The 16,091-nt window shown below is 62.2% G+C and overlaps 1 protein-coding gene across 1 annotated transcript; it reads right to left on the bottom strand.

Annotated features, from left to right (window-relative positions):
* Positions 1 to 5,312: 5,312 nt before the first annotated feature.
* On the bottom strand, positions 5,313 to 14,980 carry NCOA5 (nuclear receptor coactivator 5). The gene is given in 9 exon segments (XM_026721764.2): positions 5,313 to 6,388; positions 6,492 to 6,815; positions 7,518 to 7,717; positions 7,849 to 7,975; positions 8,077 to 8,207; positions 8,287 to 8,326; positions 8,329 to 8,540; positions 10,073 to 10,139; positions 14,877 to 14,980. Coding segments are annotated over 8 exon segments (1,698 nt in total). The 5' UTR covers positions 10,111 to 10,139; positions 14,877 to 14,980; the 3' UTR covers positions 5,313 to 5,762.
* Between the last annotated feature and the right edge of the window lie 1,111 nt (positions 14,981 to 16,091).

Here is a 16,091-nt window from a genome sequence, read left to right as displayed (position 1 = left end):
GGCTGTAAATATATAGATATATAGATATATATATATATATTCTGTACATAGCACAGGACTGTATTTTTAAAGTTGTCCTATTTAGGTGAGAATAATTGAGAGGAAGCTGCGGGGTGGGGGGAGGGGCGGTGGAGCTGGGGCGGCTCCAGGACACTCCAGCATCTTCATGGACTGGATGGGGGGGGCTTTTCCCCCCCACCCGGGTCGGCCTGGGGCCACAGCAAAGTCCCTGCTCTGCCACCCGGGGGGGCGGAAACGTCCTCTGGGTGCTGAGGCCAAAGGGCAGGGGTCCCTCCCGGGCACCCCAAGGCCGCGCTTCTTCTCAGGACAAGAGTGGCCCCCTCCCCACCTTGCAGAGCTGACCTTCCACCCTGGTCCAGCCTGCTGGCTCCAGGCCACCCCTGGCCGCCCTCTAAGCAGCTGGCCCTTCCCTCCCCCCCCCAGCGACTAGCCACCCCACAGCTGAGGGTGAACCAGGGGGGACTTTGGGAGAATGCTTCATGTGTGGAGGGATGCCCTGTCTCTCTCTCTCACACACACACAGACACGCACACACACACGTGCACACACGCACTCTGCCCTCCAAGAGCAGGCCCCTCGTCAGCACTTTCCAAGGGACGCAGCCCCGACACACACACACAGCCCGGAAGGCAGGCAGGCTTCTCTCGCTTGGTGGCAGAGGCCCAGCCTCCCTCTGGCCGTCCCGGGGGAAGGCACCAGGCTCGGCTCCTGGCGGTTGCTGCCCCTCTGTGCCCACAAGCCTCCTCCCGGCCTTCCGTTCCAGAGGGCCCCACAGCTGGCTAGCCGGAGCATTGCATGCCCCCACTCCCGACCCTGCATGTTTGGTCCCGGCGCTGGCTCCTGCTGCCCTCTGGTATGTGGGCATCCAGGGGCCCCTTGACCAAAGCCGGAGGAGGAACTGCAGCCCTGCACGGAAGACGCCAAGGCCGCCTCGTGCTCTGGGAAAGCAGGGAGGGGGCCTCGGACGCTTGCCCCCCCACGGATCCAGACTGCAGCCCACTGTACTGTTGCTGCACCCCCTTCCTCACCAGGCGGAGGCCGCCCCTCCTGGCCGGAGGGCGCGTGAGCGAGGCGGCCGGGGGCGAGCGAGGAGGGCCCACGGCTGGGTCGGCAGCAGCTCTTCTTTCCGTGCTCCTGTGCAATATCTTTGTTATGAATGTGGCACCAGTCGGCTCATGACGTACCTTTATAATCAGTCACCGTAGCTCCCGTTTTATGTCCATCCGAGTGACTTTGACTCCCGTGCGATCTTGCAGTAGCTGTCGTGAGCTTCTTCATAGGCCTTGTGTTCTAGGGAATCCTTGTGCAGCGCAATGCCAACGCCGCCCCCCCTTTGCTCTTTGTAAATAACCCCCGTTGTCCCCCAGGGAGGCGCATTGGGCTTGCGTTTACTTTCCGCGAGTGTTTGTGTGGCCGGTGCTGTTAGGTATCCGGGGGGGCGACAGCCCCTCTTCGCTTGTGTTGAGGCTTATACCGTATACTTTGTTTTCTAGACTTCTGTCTGCACAAAATGCAATAAAAGGATTTTATTACACCCTCCCCTTGCTGGTTGTGGCAACTGTTGTCCTCCGGGCTGCCCCAAGCAGCCCCACCTCAGTCAGGCTCTCAGGGTTCTCCCGCCGCCACCATGTGTCTTCTTAGATCCCCAAACCAGACTGGCGCCTGCAACGCTTTGCCCTGACGGAAGGCGTGTGTGCGTGCATGTGTAAGAGAGACTCAATCCTCCAACCTGGCTGTGCCACCCGCACTCTTGCAGGGGTCCTCTGGCTGCCCCTGGGGGCCGTGTGTTCAGAAAGCCTCTAGGAGCAGCACCTCCCTTGCAAAGGCAGGATTGGGGTCGAGACCCCCCGGAAGAGGCTCCTGAGGGGCTGCTGGGGAACGGGATGCGGCGCAGGATGCAAATCCTGCAGGGCCAGTGAGGTGCTCTGACGCAGCCTGGGGAGTCCCAGGGAGCGGGAAGGGGCTCCGTCTGCTGGGGGTTGGGGGTCTGGCGGAAAAGAGGGGCTGGGGTGGCCCTTGGTGCTCTCTGGGCTTGCTCGTGTTCTGGCAGACCTTTCATGACCCAAACGAGGGAACCTCATCGGTGCTAATGATCAGTGACATTGACGATGTTACCTCGTTGGGTCGTGAAACGTCCGCAAGAAAACCGAGCTGAGGGAACACCAGGAGCTACAAAGGCTCCCCTTTACTGGACGCTGATCCAATTCAGAGCACGGTGAAGGGAGAAGAGGGTCCTTCAGGAGGCCACATAGAGGAGGAGGAGGAGGAGGAGGAGGAGGAGGAGGAGGAGGAGGAAGAAAATAAAGCGGGGAGCTCATGAACAAGAGACAGGAGGGGGCAGGAGGGAACCGGGGGGCTGTCTCCCAATCGAGGAAGAAGGAAACCAGTGAGGGAAGTGGGAAAGGGGGAGGGAGGCAACAGGGCACAGAAAGGAGCCCAGCCGAGTGGAAGGACACGGGCAGCACTCTTGGGGGCAGGAGGCAAACCCCCACGGGGAGGGGAGCTGCCTTGCCGCCATCGTCTTCCTATCTCGGTCGGTCGGGGGAAGCAGGCCAGCTGAAAAAGGACCAGCCCTGGTGGTGGAAAAAGCAGCCGTGGGGAACTCGAGGGGTCGCCCTCTGTGGCGGGAAAAGGTCAGCTCTGTGCTGAAAAGGGGCTGGCCTGAATCGGCCACCGTTGTGTTCCCCCCCCCCAAAAGGCCGAAGAGGTGAGGACATCTGGCCTTGGAAAAGGGGCGACCGGAGGGAGGGAGGGAGGGATGCGAGCCTGGTGCAAACGTTCTTGCAGGTGGGCTCTCCCCCGATCCTCAACTGGGGGATTCATTGTGAGAAGGCTCCATGATGGTGGCCTCCAGGCTCAGGGAGGGAGGGAGCGGCCGTGTCCCTTGCTTGCGACCCCTCCGCCATCCAGGCCAGCCAGGGGGAGCAGCGAGAGGCTCCCAAGGGCCTCGGCCTTCTGCTCATGCACAGAGAGCAGGAGACGTTCACTAACTGGGGGCTATTCCAGGGACAGGTATCCCTCTTCCCAGAACCTTTTCCTTCCCTCCTGCAACTGTCCGGCCTTCCAGGGACTGCCCCAGAGAAACGGGGGGCTCAACCTACTCCCCAAAGCCCCTGAAGGAAGGAAGGGAGGCAGGACGAGGAGCAACAGACGGAACTAAGGAATGAAGGATGGAAGCGGCCTGGAACGAAGGAGAAATGCTCTGATCATGGGGAAGAATTAACCAGCGGAGCGGCTGCCTCCAGAACCTGTGGGGGCTCCATCACTGGCGGTTTTCAACCGGAAGAGATCGGACAGGACGGGATAGATCTCCTGCTGTAGCAGGGGGCTGGACTAGAAGACCTCCAAAGTCCCTTTCAGCTCTCTTATTCTGTTCCCACTTCCTTGCTGGAGCGGTTTGGTCCCCTCTGACAAGGGCCGAGCCCGGCCTGGGCCTCTCAGGGGAGTTGGGGGCCTGGAGCTTGCCTCTTCCAGGCAGCCTCCGCAAGATGGCGCTGCCGGCCCGCTCTTCCACCGCACCAGCGTGGTGGAGCTGAAGGGGCAGCTGCCCCGCTTTCCCCTTCCCTGGGCCTGAGCCGGCAGGAGAGCCACCCGCCTCCTTTAGCCCCTGTGGGCAGGGACCCCCCTGGGCCCCGTGGCTGCTGAAGCCCCCTCCCTCCGAAGCCGGACTCTGGGTGCCTGGCGGGGAAGAGGAAGCCCCGCGGGCCCATTCTGCCCTCTCCAGAGCCTGCATCATGCCAGCAGACTCCCCTCCCCCCGGGGTCCCTGTCCTGCCCGCCCCCCAATTCCAGGGGGTGGGAATGCTGGAAGCAGGCGGCCCTGTCCCGGGAGGGAGGGTGGGGAGCGACGGGAGCCCAAGGGGGGAGCCCCAATCGGGGTGTGGGTCGGTCGGTGCATGGCAGGGGCTCCGGTGCTCCTTGCCAGCGGCTGCCCCCCCTCCCCCCAAGGCCCCTTGCAGGACAGAAGGGAAACTGGGCTGGCCTGGGCTTCTGAGGAACCAGAATGTGGGCCAGGCCAGGCTGGTGCTCATCGCTCCAGGCAGCAGCCCTCCCCCCCGTGACTTCCACCATCCCTCTCAGACGTCCCAGGACACCATAGCCCATCATCCTGAAGGCCTTGGATTTCACCCGCCTCTCCGCTTGGCCCACCCACTGCTCCCCAGCACTCCTGCCCAGAGCAATGCAGGCCGCTGCCTCCCTGCTCGGCCTGGGCTCCCAAGGGCGGCCAGGAACCACCGTCCCCCGTCCCGCCCGCAGCAGCTCCCGTTTCAACTTCACTGCCAGGCTTCCCTCGCCTCCCCCCTCCTGACCCCCCCCATTTTTCCTTTCAGTCACTTCACCTGCCAGGTAGTTGGCAGCTATTCTGGACTGAAAGGCACCTTGGAGGGTCATTGAAAGGAGGCGGTGGGTAAATGACGGAAACCCCCTGAATCAGAGAGAAGCTGTGGCCCGTTTGGGGGTGGGGGGACCAGGAGGAGGAACGCTTGTTCAGGCCTTTCCGGGTCCAATTATTCTCCTCCTATTCGCTGGCCTGAATCTTTTGCGAACGAAGGTGTGGAATCCCAGGCGGTGCTCAGGGCCTCTTCTCTCCCAGCCTCAGGGAAGAGGAGGCCGCCCTCCTGGGATGCTCGCAGGGTGGACTGGGGCCCCACCGCCCCTCCCTCCCTCCCTCCCTCCCCCGGGAAAGCCGGCCACAATTCTAGGCGCCTGGTCATTTTTAAAGCAACCGAGCGAGCAGGAAGTCAAGGCCGCCGGGCAACAAGGCCCAGCCAAGGGCTGGAGAGCCCCAAAGCGAATGCAAGAGGAAGGAGCCCCCCACCCCCAGGCTGGCGGCACCTTCAGGCCGGGCAAGAGCTGATCCTAAAGAAAAGCCCCCGCCCCCCTTGGGTTCAGGAAAGGCAGGACACGTCCAGGAGGTCCTGGTCCTCCCAAAGGCCACTGGAGTTCCTGGGTGGTGGTGGTCGTTGTTTCTTTCTTCTTCTTCTTCCTCCTCCTCCTCCTCCTCCTCCCCCTCCTTCTTCCACTTGGCTTCCAGTTTCCTTTGGAGAAGCGCCCTGGGAGGGAAAGGTGGGAGCCCCCACTCCCCGTGAACTGGGCTGGGGGCAGAACCGCCAAGTGGCCCCAGACCAGCCCTGGTGGGCCAAGGGGGGACGTGGGTGCCCTGGCGGCTAACCCGTGGCATTTCGTGACACAAAAGAACCCCCGATAACTGAGGCGGCCACTTTTAGGATCTACGTGGGCGCATACGTACACCTACATCCACACACACACACACACACACACACACACACACACGTTATGTAAGTTTTATTAAAAAGTTACGTCCTCCTGCCTCTACATAACCGAACCATCAAAGAACCGGCCTCCGCCAAGAGCCACCCGGGAAAGAATCTGAGCTGCCCCAAAACTTAACTTTCAAATTTTACAACATTAAACAGAAAGGGGGGGTGGGGGGTGGGGGGTGCGGCACAGCCCAGCCAGGAAACACGCACAGATCGGCCCCTATGGCCCCCTCCCCCACCCCTTTTGCCAGCTCTGGACCGCTCCTTCTTGCTTGGGAGAGTGCAGCCCTTCGTGGTCCCCTTCCCAGCTGAAAAGGAAGGAGCGGGCGGGGGGGGGGGTCCAGCAGAAGAGTGGGGGGGGCTCGCTGCCTTCTCCAGCCCTTTCGTCTGCCCAGGGAGGAGAGGGGGACATGCACCTTCCAGAACATTCAGCAGCGGGCAGCCAAGAGCCCAGCGGGCATCAGTAATGCCGCTGGTAGGAGCCCAAGGCCTGCTGGGCAGGGGCCCCCGCCCGGGACTGGCCCGCCGACTGGCTCACCAGGTGGGAGAGGGCGGGGCCGCTCTGGATCAGGGTGTCCAGGGCCTTCTGCACGCTGGGGTTGTCGAAGTTGATCCCCAGGGAGGGAGCCTGGCGCGAGGCAGCCGTGTTGTTGAGCGCAGGGGCCCGGCTCTGGTAGTGGGTCTGGGAGGAGGGCTGTGGGGGAGCCGAAGGCCGGGCACCGCCCCCCGCCCTGGAGGACCCCGCGTGGCTGGAGTACTGGGAGCCCTGGGAGGAAGCTCGCTGCTGAGACTGGGAGCCTCCAGCCACGCCCAGCTGGGGGCCACGGCCAGGCGTGCTGGGCCCGGAAGTAAACCCTGTGTTTGGAGACCCCCCCACCCCGGAGCCGCCCCCGGTCGCCACATTCACCGCCCCGCTGGCCGCCCCGCTGGAGAAGAGGCTGAGGATCTTGGCCTGCAGCTCCTGCTGAGGATTGGAGGCCCCGGTAGACGTGGCGGAGGCCGGCAGAGGCTGGACGCTCTGGTGCCCCTGGGAAGCGGGCCCCAAGGACCCCGACGCGGCTCCCATCGTCTGCCTGGGAAGCGAAGCTGTGAGGAGGGAAGCCACAAGGTGAGCCCTGCCCCACAGCCTTGCGCACCTCGACTGCCCAGCCCCCAGCATTCTGTGCAAGGGGCCGGGGGCAGGGCTCACCGGAAAGGGGCTCGGTGGTGGCGCGCAGCTGCCGTTCCTTGCGTTCCCGCAGATAGTTGATGATCTTGTCCGTCTCCTCCCCGGTCAGGTAGCGGTTGTCCGCCAGCAGGTTCAGGAGGGCCTGCATGGCTGGGGGGTGGGTTGCGCGGAGACCCTCGTCGGCCGGCAGGGATCGCTCCCGCTCCTGCAGGATGGTCTCGTCGGCCATCTTGGCCGCCCGCCTGGCAATCTCCTCCCGCTCCTTCTCGCGGACCTCCGACTTGTAGCGCTCGTAGTTCTTGGCCACCAGCACCATGGCGTCCGCCTGCGGCATGTTCCGGTGCTCTGCGTGGGAGGCAGAGAAGCCGCCCTGAGTCCCCCACCACCACGCCCACTTCTCTGCCCTGACCCCCCCTCCCCATCAGTCAACCCGGAAGAAAACCCACCTGTATCAAGCAGGAGGATAAACCCCGGCAGGCCCAGGGACCGGACTGAGGGAGGGGCTTCCTGCACCCCCTCCCCACTCTGTGCTCCTTAACCTCTCTGGAGGCTCCCTGGCCAGGCCCTGCCAAGGCTCTCCTGGCCAAGACCCCGAGTCAAGCCCCCCCCTCAACTTCTTCCATACAATAAAGTTCCAGACGAGGAAGCAGGCGAATGACCCAACTTGGGAGGGCCGCTGAGTTCGGAGGGCGAGGAAGGGCGGGACCCACCCGGGATCCAAAGGCAAAGAGCGCTGGAGGCAGCTCGACTCGTGCCGCAGCTCGAGGCTGCTTTTTGGTGGGTGGGGGGCGTGGGGTGGAGCGGAGACTTAACTGAGGTCAGAGAGAGGTTCTCTGTCAACCACAAACACAACCTCACCCACACACACACATGTACACACACACACACACGCACACACACCACGGGCAGTTTGTACGATGCCAATGATGTCCTGCTGAACCAAACTGCTAAGCTGGCCAGCTAGGCTCAAGCCAAGCGCCGGGGAGGGGGGGGGCCTGCCTGGCCCTCCCTGGATGCCCCGGGTGGGGCCGGCTGAGGAGCCCCTACCTTGCGGGGTGCCGAACATGATGTTGACGGTGCAGGAGTGGTGGACCTGGTGCTGGGGGGTGATGACGATGGCGAAGGCCGAGCCCCCCTGGCTGACGTCGTCCAGGGCCTGCTGCAGGGACATCTCCGAGTTGAGGAAGATCAGGTCCACCATCATGCCGAGGTCGCGCACCTTGCGCCCCACCGACTCGGCGTAATCCCTGCGTCGGGCAGAAGCCCAGAGAACAGCGTCCACCAGAGGGCCCCGTCAGGGCCCTTGAAAGGAGCCCCTGGCCCGCCCTGCCCCCCCCCAGTTGGATGGCCTCGACCCCCCCATCCCCCGGCCACCTACTTGGTCTGCTTGTTGACCACGATGACGGAGCAATCTACCGGCCGCTCGACATCGATGCACTTCTTGATGTCCTCAAAGTACTGGCGGTAGAGCTCCTCCCGGCGCCTCTCCTCTCTCTTCATGCGTTCTGCAGGGGAAGGTCACCAGCATGAGGGCGGCCCTCGCCTCCCCCATCCCACCCCACCCCACCCCACCCCACCCCCCTTGGGCAGCCGGGCGTTGCCTGACCTTCGTTGCTCAGGGTGGGCCTGTCCAGGGCGTCCCCAGTGCGGGGGGCCACGTAGCGGTCGTAAGAGGGCTCCTCCCGCCGGCGGCAATAGTCATCCATCCGGGCATAGCGGTCGTAGCCTTCCTCTCTCCTGCAGAGGCCAGCAGCAGCCTGTCAGCCGGGCGGGGGCCTGACCCCTCCCCCGCAGCCTGCCTCCCCCTTGCACCTACCTGTAGGGGGCCTCCCTGGGCTCCCTGTAGCGGTCGTAGGGGGCTCTCGGGAATCTTGCGTGTCCCGGGAATCCCTGGGGTCTCGGTGATCTCTGGAGCCCCGCAACTCTCGCCCCCGAAGGTCCCGTCCGTCCCGGGAATCTCGGCCGTTCCTGCCATCCCGGCGTGGGCTGCCCCGGTTGGGAGAGCGGTCCCTCCGCGCGTCTCTCTCGCTGAAAGGGACGGGCTCCCTGCCGGACGGACCGGGAAAAGCCCTTAAGAGGGAAGGGGGTCAGGAGAGTGAGCCAGGCAGGTGTCCACGTCCAAGTCTAGAAAGGCAGCCGCGCAATCTCGGCCTCCCTCTGGAGCAGGCGGTCTAGTGCTCCTCTCCGGAGCAAGCAGGCAAGCAAGCCGCGCACGGCACAACGATGGAAGATGCCCAAGGCCGGAAAGTGGCCCGGGAGGCACCTTCAGCCCTACACGTCCCTCCCTTCCTTGAAGCATGAACAGCCCCACAAGGAAGCTGGCGTGAGCAGCCCCGGAGGGAGGGAGGGTGGGTGGGTGGGTGGCTCCACCTTGGCCCCAAAGGAAGTTTATGGGGGCCACCGAAGCCGGTGGCTGGTGGAAGCTGAGCATCCTGGGAGGGAGGGAGGGAGGGAGGGGCACTTCCCAGGAGCCACGACACGGCCCCGGTGAGGCCAAACTCCTGAGAGACAGGCAGGGAGACCACCATCTTCCAGGAGGGCCAAACCAGCCACGGAAGCCCACCCCACCCCAGCACCAGCGCTCCTGGACCCCCGGCTGCCTCTCCACCAGCAGCATGGAGGGTAACTGGAAGTGTCCCCGGCCCTGTTCCCTGCACAGCGACCCGCGGAGAATCCAGGAGACGTGGGGAAATGGCACTTCAGTGCGTGGGACACCTCACCGAAAGCTTTTGCCGGTTGAGAGGGTGACCTTGGGGGTTCTTGGACTTCACATAAGGCAAGTCTGATTTCGCCAAGTCCAAAGGAACCGTCTACTCCAGGGGGACACAAGAAGGGCCAGAGAACCGGAAAGGATGCCCAAGGTCGCCTTAAAGAGGAGCCAGGCAAACTTGGGGCAGGACAGCAGCAGGTAGAACCGTGAAGAGAAGTTGGGGCGATGCCCTTCGCTGCGCTCGGCAGATGTGGGGTGAGCAGGCGACGGGGGCTCCGGAAGGACTCCAACCAGTTGAGCCCCCCGAACACTGTCGCTTTCTTCTCACCGGCACTGGGTCAAGGCAAGGCCCAGGCGCCCGCATGCGCGCTGCCCGCAGCCTCCAGACAAAGGCAGGCTCAGGCACCTGCGTGCGCAACCCCCCCCGGCATAAAGAGCAACGTTTGGGCCCGTGCTTGCGCTTTGACCCAGCCCCCCCAGCCCCCCCGGTACGTCCCAGCTCCTGCCCTGGTGGGAAGGGTCTTCTGTGCTGATGCCAATGTGGTGGGCACAACGCAGCTGGAGTGCCAAGGGAGGGCCGAAGAATCCTCTGCCAAAGGAGATCTCGCGTCCATCTTCGGGGCAGCGTGGCGGCAAACCAGGGCCGCCTCTGTAAGGGGAGCTGCTCCCCTGAGGCCTCTGCCCTCAACGCACGCAACCCCCACGGCGGCCCATGGCGGGGCCACCCGAGGCGCTCCGCAGGGAGGCCCCCGAGTCGAAGAGAGAGGCAGGCTCCCCTCCCTCAGGAGCGGGCCGGGAATCCCCCCAGATTCCCCTCGGAGAGAGAGAGGCTCCACCGGGGCCTGGGAGGCAGCCTGCTCAGCCAGGCAACTGGGGGCTTCAGGTACTTTACCTTCGCGACGGGCTGGACCTTGAGGGAGGCTTATTCATTTCTCTTCTTTCCGCTGCTTTTTTAATATCTGAAAAGAATAATCAACCCATCTGTTCAATGCTATGAAACAAAGAGAAGAGCGTCAGCATATTGAAAAGAAAGCAACAAACGTGAAGCCAGGAAATCCACGCAAGGAACCAACGAGTGTCGGAAAACCTTTATTTACATCCAGGATCCGGCAGGCGGAGACGGGCAGGGAGGGCCGCCCTTCTGAGGCAGCCCAGCGGCCGGGGGCCTCCTGCCCCCAACACAGGTCAGCCCCTCACCTGCCAGGGGGACGCGAGCGGCTTCAGCCCCCAAAGCCTTGCGACGAACCCAACGCGGCCCCCACAAATGGGCAGAACGGGCTGGGCGGGACGCCTTCCCCAGTGGAACCGGGCCGTCAAGCCCCAGGAAGGGCCTCCCTTAGTTACACAAATCTGAATGTACAGAAACAAAGCCCCCCCCCGCCCCCCCTTTAAACGGCTGCGTCCAGAGACGCAAAACAGGATGGCGGGGAGGAGGGCTGCTTTTGAAGGGAGAGAGAAGGAAGGAAAGGGGGAACTCCGGCCGGCTTCTCAGGTGGGACCTGACTCCCAAGGCCTCTGGAAATGCTTGCCAAGCCCCCCCCCCAGCCCCCCACTGGGTGAAAGAGTGGGAGCCTCGCCCCCGCTCAGCTGTGTTCGGGGAGGCCTGCCAGGTCCCGCTACAGAATGAGGAGCAGAGGCCTCTTTGGAGGAGAGGAGGAGACCCCGAAGGGAGCCGACAGACGCGGAGACCCCTGAGGCCTGCAGAGCTTCCTCCCCAGCCCTGGGGGACAGGGCTCCTCGGAGGGGCCGCCCAGAGCCCTTCTCACACCCCTGGATTGGAAAGGCTTTCACAGGGCTGCCCCCCACTATCTCCGAAGGGGACCCCACTTCCCTCCCAGGCAGGGGCCCAATCACGGGCCCGATGTGCCAGCACACGCAGCCAGGCGGAGCACAGGGACACGAAGCCGTTTCCCCCTCAATAAAAGTCCATTTTAGCAATAACACTTATGCTCACACAGGGCTCCGTAGTGCTTCACAGCCCCCTCTGGGCAGAGTCAGCACCTCCCCCCCAACACACACCATCTGGGTCCCCATTTTACCGACCACAGAGGGAGGCAGGCTGAGTAAATCTCAAGCCCCTCAGGATCGAACTCCCGGCTGTTAGACAGTTATTTGTCTGAAACAGTAGGGGGGCCTGAGGAGGGGGCTGGACTGGATGACCTCCAAGATTCCCTCCAGCTCTTATTCTGATTAAAACTGGTTGAAGGTGGAAAGCAACCTTGCGGGTCTACCCCAAGAGTAAGCCCAGAAAGGGCCAGTGGAGGCTGCCCGCCCCCAGCCCCTCCAGCCCCAGCCCCCCCCCCAGAATTACAGCAGTACCCCCCCCATCGCCTGCCCTTGGCCACCTTCCCTCCAGGGCCTCCACTCTCACCCCCGGCTTCCAGCTCCATTCGGGTCCCGCTAGATCCACCCAGGTGCGGCCACCCAAGATTGGGCTGGGCAGGGTCTCTGCCACACCCAAGCAGAGGCAAGCCAGGGGGCAGCTCCAGGTGTGGCCCAAGGGGCATGCTTCATCCATGGTGGGGGCAAGAGGGCAGCCGGGGCAGGGGAGGGCAGGGGTCTTGGAGCGCTGCGGCCCAGACTGGTTGGGGGGGTTACCATAGAGAGGCCTCGGGTCTGAGGGGCCAAAGCTGGAATGGATTGGAGCCGGTCAACACTCAAAAGAGCCATTTTGACCAGTTTCCCACAGGAACAAAAAAAACTGGAGCCAAAACCTGGGTGGGCGTGGCCAACTCAACGCCACTCACTCCCACCCAGTCACATGACGATTCTCAGTTAATGACCGCAATGGGGAATGCCAGGAGTGCAGGCTGCCTTGATCTGCCATGGCAATCCCAGTCTAAACCGAGGAGAGCCTGAAGACGGGAAAAGGGTTTGTAGCTGCAGGGCTCCTTCCCTGCCTTGCTGTGATCCAGGGGATAGGAACCTGCTAGCAACTTCTCCAGAACTGCTGCCTTCTCAAGGGAGACCGAGGGGAGCAAGTGGCCAGTTTTAGGTTTCTGGGTGTTACCATAAAAGAACACCTGACCTGGGGGGCGGGGGTGCCCACATTGCAGCCCTGGTCAAAAGGGCCCAGCAGAGATTCTACTACCTGAGGCTTCTCAGAAAACAACTGAATGGAAAACTGCTGGTGACCTTCTACCGCTGCACCAGAGAGAGCATCTTAACATACTGCACCTCTGTCTGGTTTGCCAATTGCACAGGGGCAGATGGGACACAAACTGGGCAGATCTCTCTGTTCAATTGTATCATTAATGGGGATCTCAACAGTATCACAAAAGAATTAACAACAAATGGGGGGCACTGCACAGGGAAGTGTCCTACCACTGCACCAGAGAGAGCATCTTAACTTACTGCACCTCTGTATGGTTTGCCAATTGCACAGGGGCAGATAGGACAGCGCTCCAGAGGGTTAACATCATTGCCCAGAGGATCCTGGGTTGCCCTCTCCCCTCTTTGGAAGAGCTTTAGAGCTCCTGCTGCCTTAAGAAAGCTCAAAACATCCTCAAAGGTCCTTTTCATCCTGGGCACCCCCTTTTTTTGAACTACTACCATCTGACAGACGGTACAGGATAATAAAAACAAGGACAAATAGGCTGAAAAACAGCTTCTATCCCAGAGCAGGAGCTCTGTTGAATTCCACTGTATAGTGCAGGGCTGTAGCAGTGTCAGGAGCTTTCAATTCAGTGTGTGGAGTGTTTGTGTTTATTTTCATGGTCATGATGTGCACTGAAGATGGTGCTTGATTTCGTTGCATGAGGTGCAAGGACAATAAACTGAACTAAACTCTCAGACCCTTCCACCCTGTCTGGCTGTGGAGGATGAAAGGGAGGGAGAGCCATGATGGGCACCACCTTCCCTCTTCCTAGCTCTGGGGGTGGGGGGAGGAAGGAAGGAAGGAAGGAAGGAAGGAAGGAAGGAAGGAAGGAAGGAAGGAAGAGGAGAGGGAGGGAGGGAGGGAGGGAGGGAGGGAGGGAGAAGTCGCTATACTAAAGGCTGGAGAGGCTGCATGGCCTCCAGGCTGCCCTCTTCCTTCTAGGGGCTCCTCTCAGTGGCTCTCCGGCAACCTGCTCTGAGCCAGCGGGGCAGAGTGTGGCCGTTGCCTCTTCCGAGGGAGTCAGCTCTTCCTTTCCAGCTTTTAGATTAATCCTAGCCTGCTGATCCAGAGTCCTTTCTCTTCAACACTCTCAACAGCCCCAATCCTCACACGGGGCTTGAAGGCAGGCGGGCCGGCCGGCGCCTCTCGGGAGCATCTCCTCCGTTGTCTGGTCTTCTCTTTCCACTTGTCGGCTGCAGATCTAAAGTTACCAGGCACTTCTACAGAAATGCCCCAACGCTGACATCTTCAGGCTGCAGCCTTCACTTGCTAGGAATTATACTCCGTCCCCAAAGGCCCTTGCCCCCCCCCCCCCCCCCCCCAGCTCTGCTTTGCCCCTCTGGATGATAAGGGGACTGGAGACTAAAACAATGAAGAACGGTTACAGGACCTGGGCCTGGATAGCCTAGGGAAGAGAAGGACCAGGGGAGACAGGAGAGGAAGTCTTCCAATAGTTGAGGGAGGGGCTGCCCCGGAGAGGAGGAAGGGGGTCAGGCTATTCTCCAAGGCCCCTGAAGGCCAGAGAAGGAAGAATGGATGGAAACTGACCCAAGGAGAGATTCAACCTGGAAACAAGGAGAAACTTTCTGACAGGAAGATCAACCAACCCATGGAGCAGAAGTTGCCTTCGGAGGTTGTGGGAGCTTCAGCCCAGGCGGCTTCCAAGGGGAGGGGGTTGGACTAGATGACCTACAAGATCCCTTCCAGCTGATTATCTGTTGTTATCTGATTCTCCGGAGGGTCCCAAGCCGCCCACCGGCCGCCCCTTCGGCGCCCCGAAGGAGAGACGGGGGTGGGGCGCAACCAAAGACGCCCCGCGAGGACGGGCCCCGGAAGCACGTGGCTGGCGGGGGCGGGGGGTCCCGAGGTCGGACACCGAGGCGCAGACACCGAGGCGCGCGGGGCTCTGGCCGGGGAGGGCGGGGGCGGCCCAGGGAAAGGCCGGTCGGCGCCGAGGGAGGAAGGCGCCGCAGCCTCGCCGGAGCGCCTCCCGCCGCCTCCCAGGCGAAGCCCCGTCAAAGGGATCCGGGGATGCGGCCGCGGCGATCCAGGCGGCGAAACACCGAAGGCGGACGCAGGAAAGCCTTTCCGCGGCAGGCAGGGCGACGGAGGACCCCCAACCGGCGGCCCAGGCTCCCCGCCGGCCCTCCTCGGCCGGGGAAAGGCGGCGCTCCGGGAGGGAGGCGGGGGGCCTTCCGGGGACAGGGGCGGCAGCTGGGAGGCCCTCCGCCGCCGCCGCCGCTTCGCCCACCGCGGGCCCCCCTCCTCGCCCGGGGAGGCCGCCGGAGAAGGGCTCCGAGAGCGGCGACGCTTCGCAGGCCGGGAGACTCCAAGGCCCAGAAGGCCCGGCCGGCGGCGGCGGGGATGCCGGGGCTGCGGGGGGAGGGGGCCGTCGGACGCGCGCGGAGGAGGAGGAGGAAGAAGAGGAGGAGGAGGAGTCGGGCACGAGCGCCAAAGAACACAACAGGCACAGGCGGGAAGGAGCGTTTATTGCCGGCCTCCCGGAGGGGGAGGAGCGCCCGCACGCGCCAGCCCCGCCCCGCCCCGCCCCGCCCCGCTCACGCCGCCGCCGCGCTCCCTCGCTCGCTCGCTCACTCACCGGGAGGCCCGGCCTGGCCGCGCTGCTCTCGCCTCACCAGACTGTAACGGCCTCCTCGCCCCTCGCGACGCGTCGCCCACCGGAGGGTGTGGCCGGCCTTTCCGCTTCCGGGCCGCCCCCCCCCGCGTCGCGAGACCGCGCAAGCGCGGTCCCGCCCCTTCCGGTGCTGGCCAATTCGTCCCTGCGCCTTCGTCTGGCCTCCCTCGCGGCGCCACGGACTTTAACTCCCACAATCCTCAGGGCAGCTGGCCGGAAGGGAGGGGCCGGAAGCTCTGTCTCCGGACGGTGGCCCAGGGTTGCCATCTGGCCGTTTTTCCAGCCAAATTCAAGAAATCTGCCTTTATAGAAATCTGTTTGGCCCTGAAAAAAAATTATGTCTCCGGCCAAATATATTTGGCCATTTGAAAGTTGCTTGGCCGTGAAATCGACATTTTGGCCAAATACCGGTTTTGAATACAATATATTCGCATGAAAATGACGGTCAGGTCATCTGAAAACCTCTGAAAAACGACGCGCTACACAGGCCGAAGCCTTCTGACTGTGAACAGCGCTGCATAATATAAGCGGATGTTAACCCGGATGTAAACAGCTCAGTATTGGATTGTTTTCTCGCCAGCCGGGCGCGGCGTCACGGAAAATCCCGGATGTGCAACCGAGAGAATACGCCTGTGGTACATGTAAGCTAGCTAAACGCACTGTGCGTGTACTCTGCATGCGTGGTAAGGCAGCTATGTGTAATGTGTATGTGCACAGCGCATGTATGTTAGCAAGCGGAAGCCTTACTTTAGCGTTAGCCTAGTCTCTAAACCATATTTTACCCGAACAAGTGAACAACTCTACATCTACGGAAGATGGCAGCAACGGGAAAATGGAAAGGGAAATATGACAGTGGTAGAAAATATAAGAAATCCTGGGAACAAAAGTTCTTGTGGCTCACAAAATCTAGCGATGGAAGTGAACACGGATTGTGCAGGCTTTGCAAGACACAAATCGCACCAAAGCTTTCTCGCCTTTCGGACCACGAAAAAACGAAGGGGCATACAGAAAGAGCAAGTGCCAGTTCTCATTGTGCAGCGTTACCCTTTTTTCAGAAACCGAAAATAGACAAGGATATTGAGATAACCAAACGCATAGAAATTGAGCTTGCTGTGACTATAGCGTGTCACTGCACAACATCCACTGTTGATCACCTGGCAGAATTTATGAAGAAGAATG

Source organism: Pseudonaja textilis, chromosome 3, assembly GCF_049901715.1.
Source record: "Pseudonaja textilis isolate UNSWEBS1 chromosome 3, rPseTex1.2, whole genome shotgun sequence".
NCBI lineage: Eukaryota > Metazoa > Chordata > Lepidosauria > Squamata > Elapidae > Pseudonaja > Pseudonaja textilis.
This window is presented reverse-complemented; position numbering and strand designations above follow the sequence as displayed.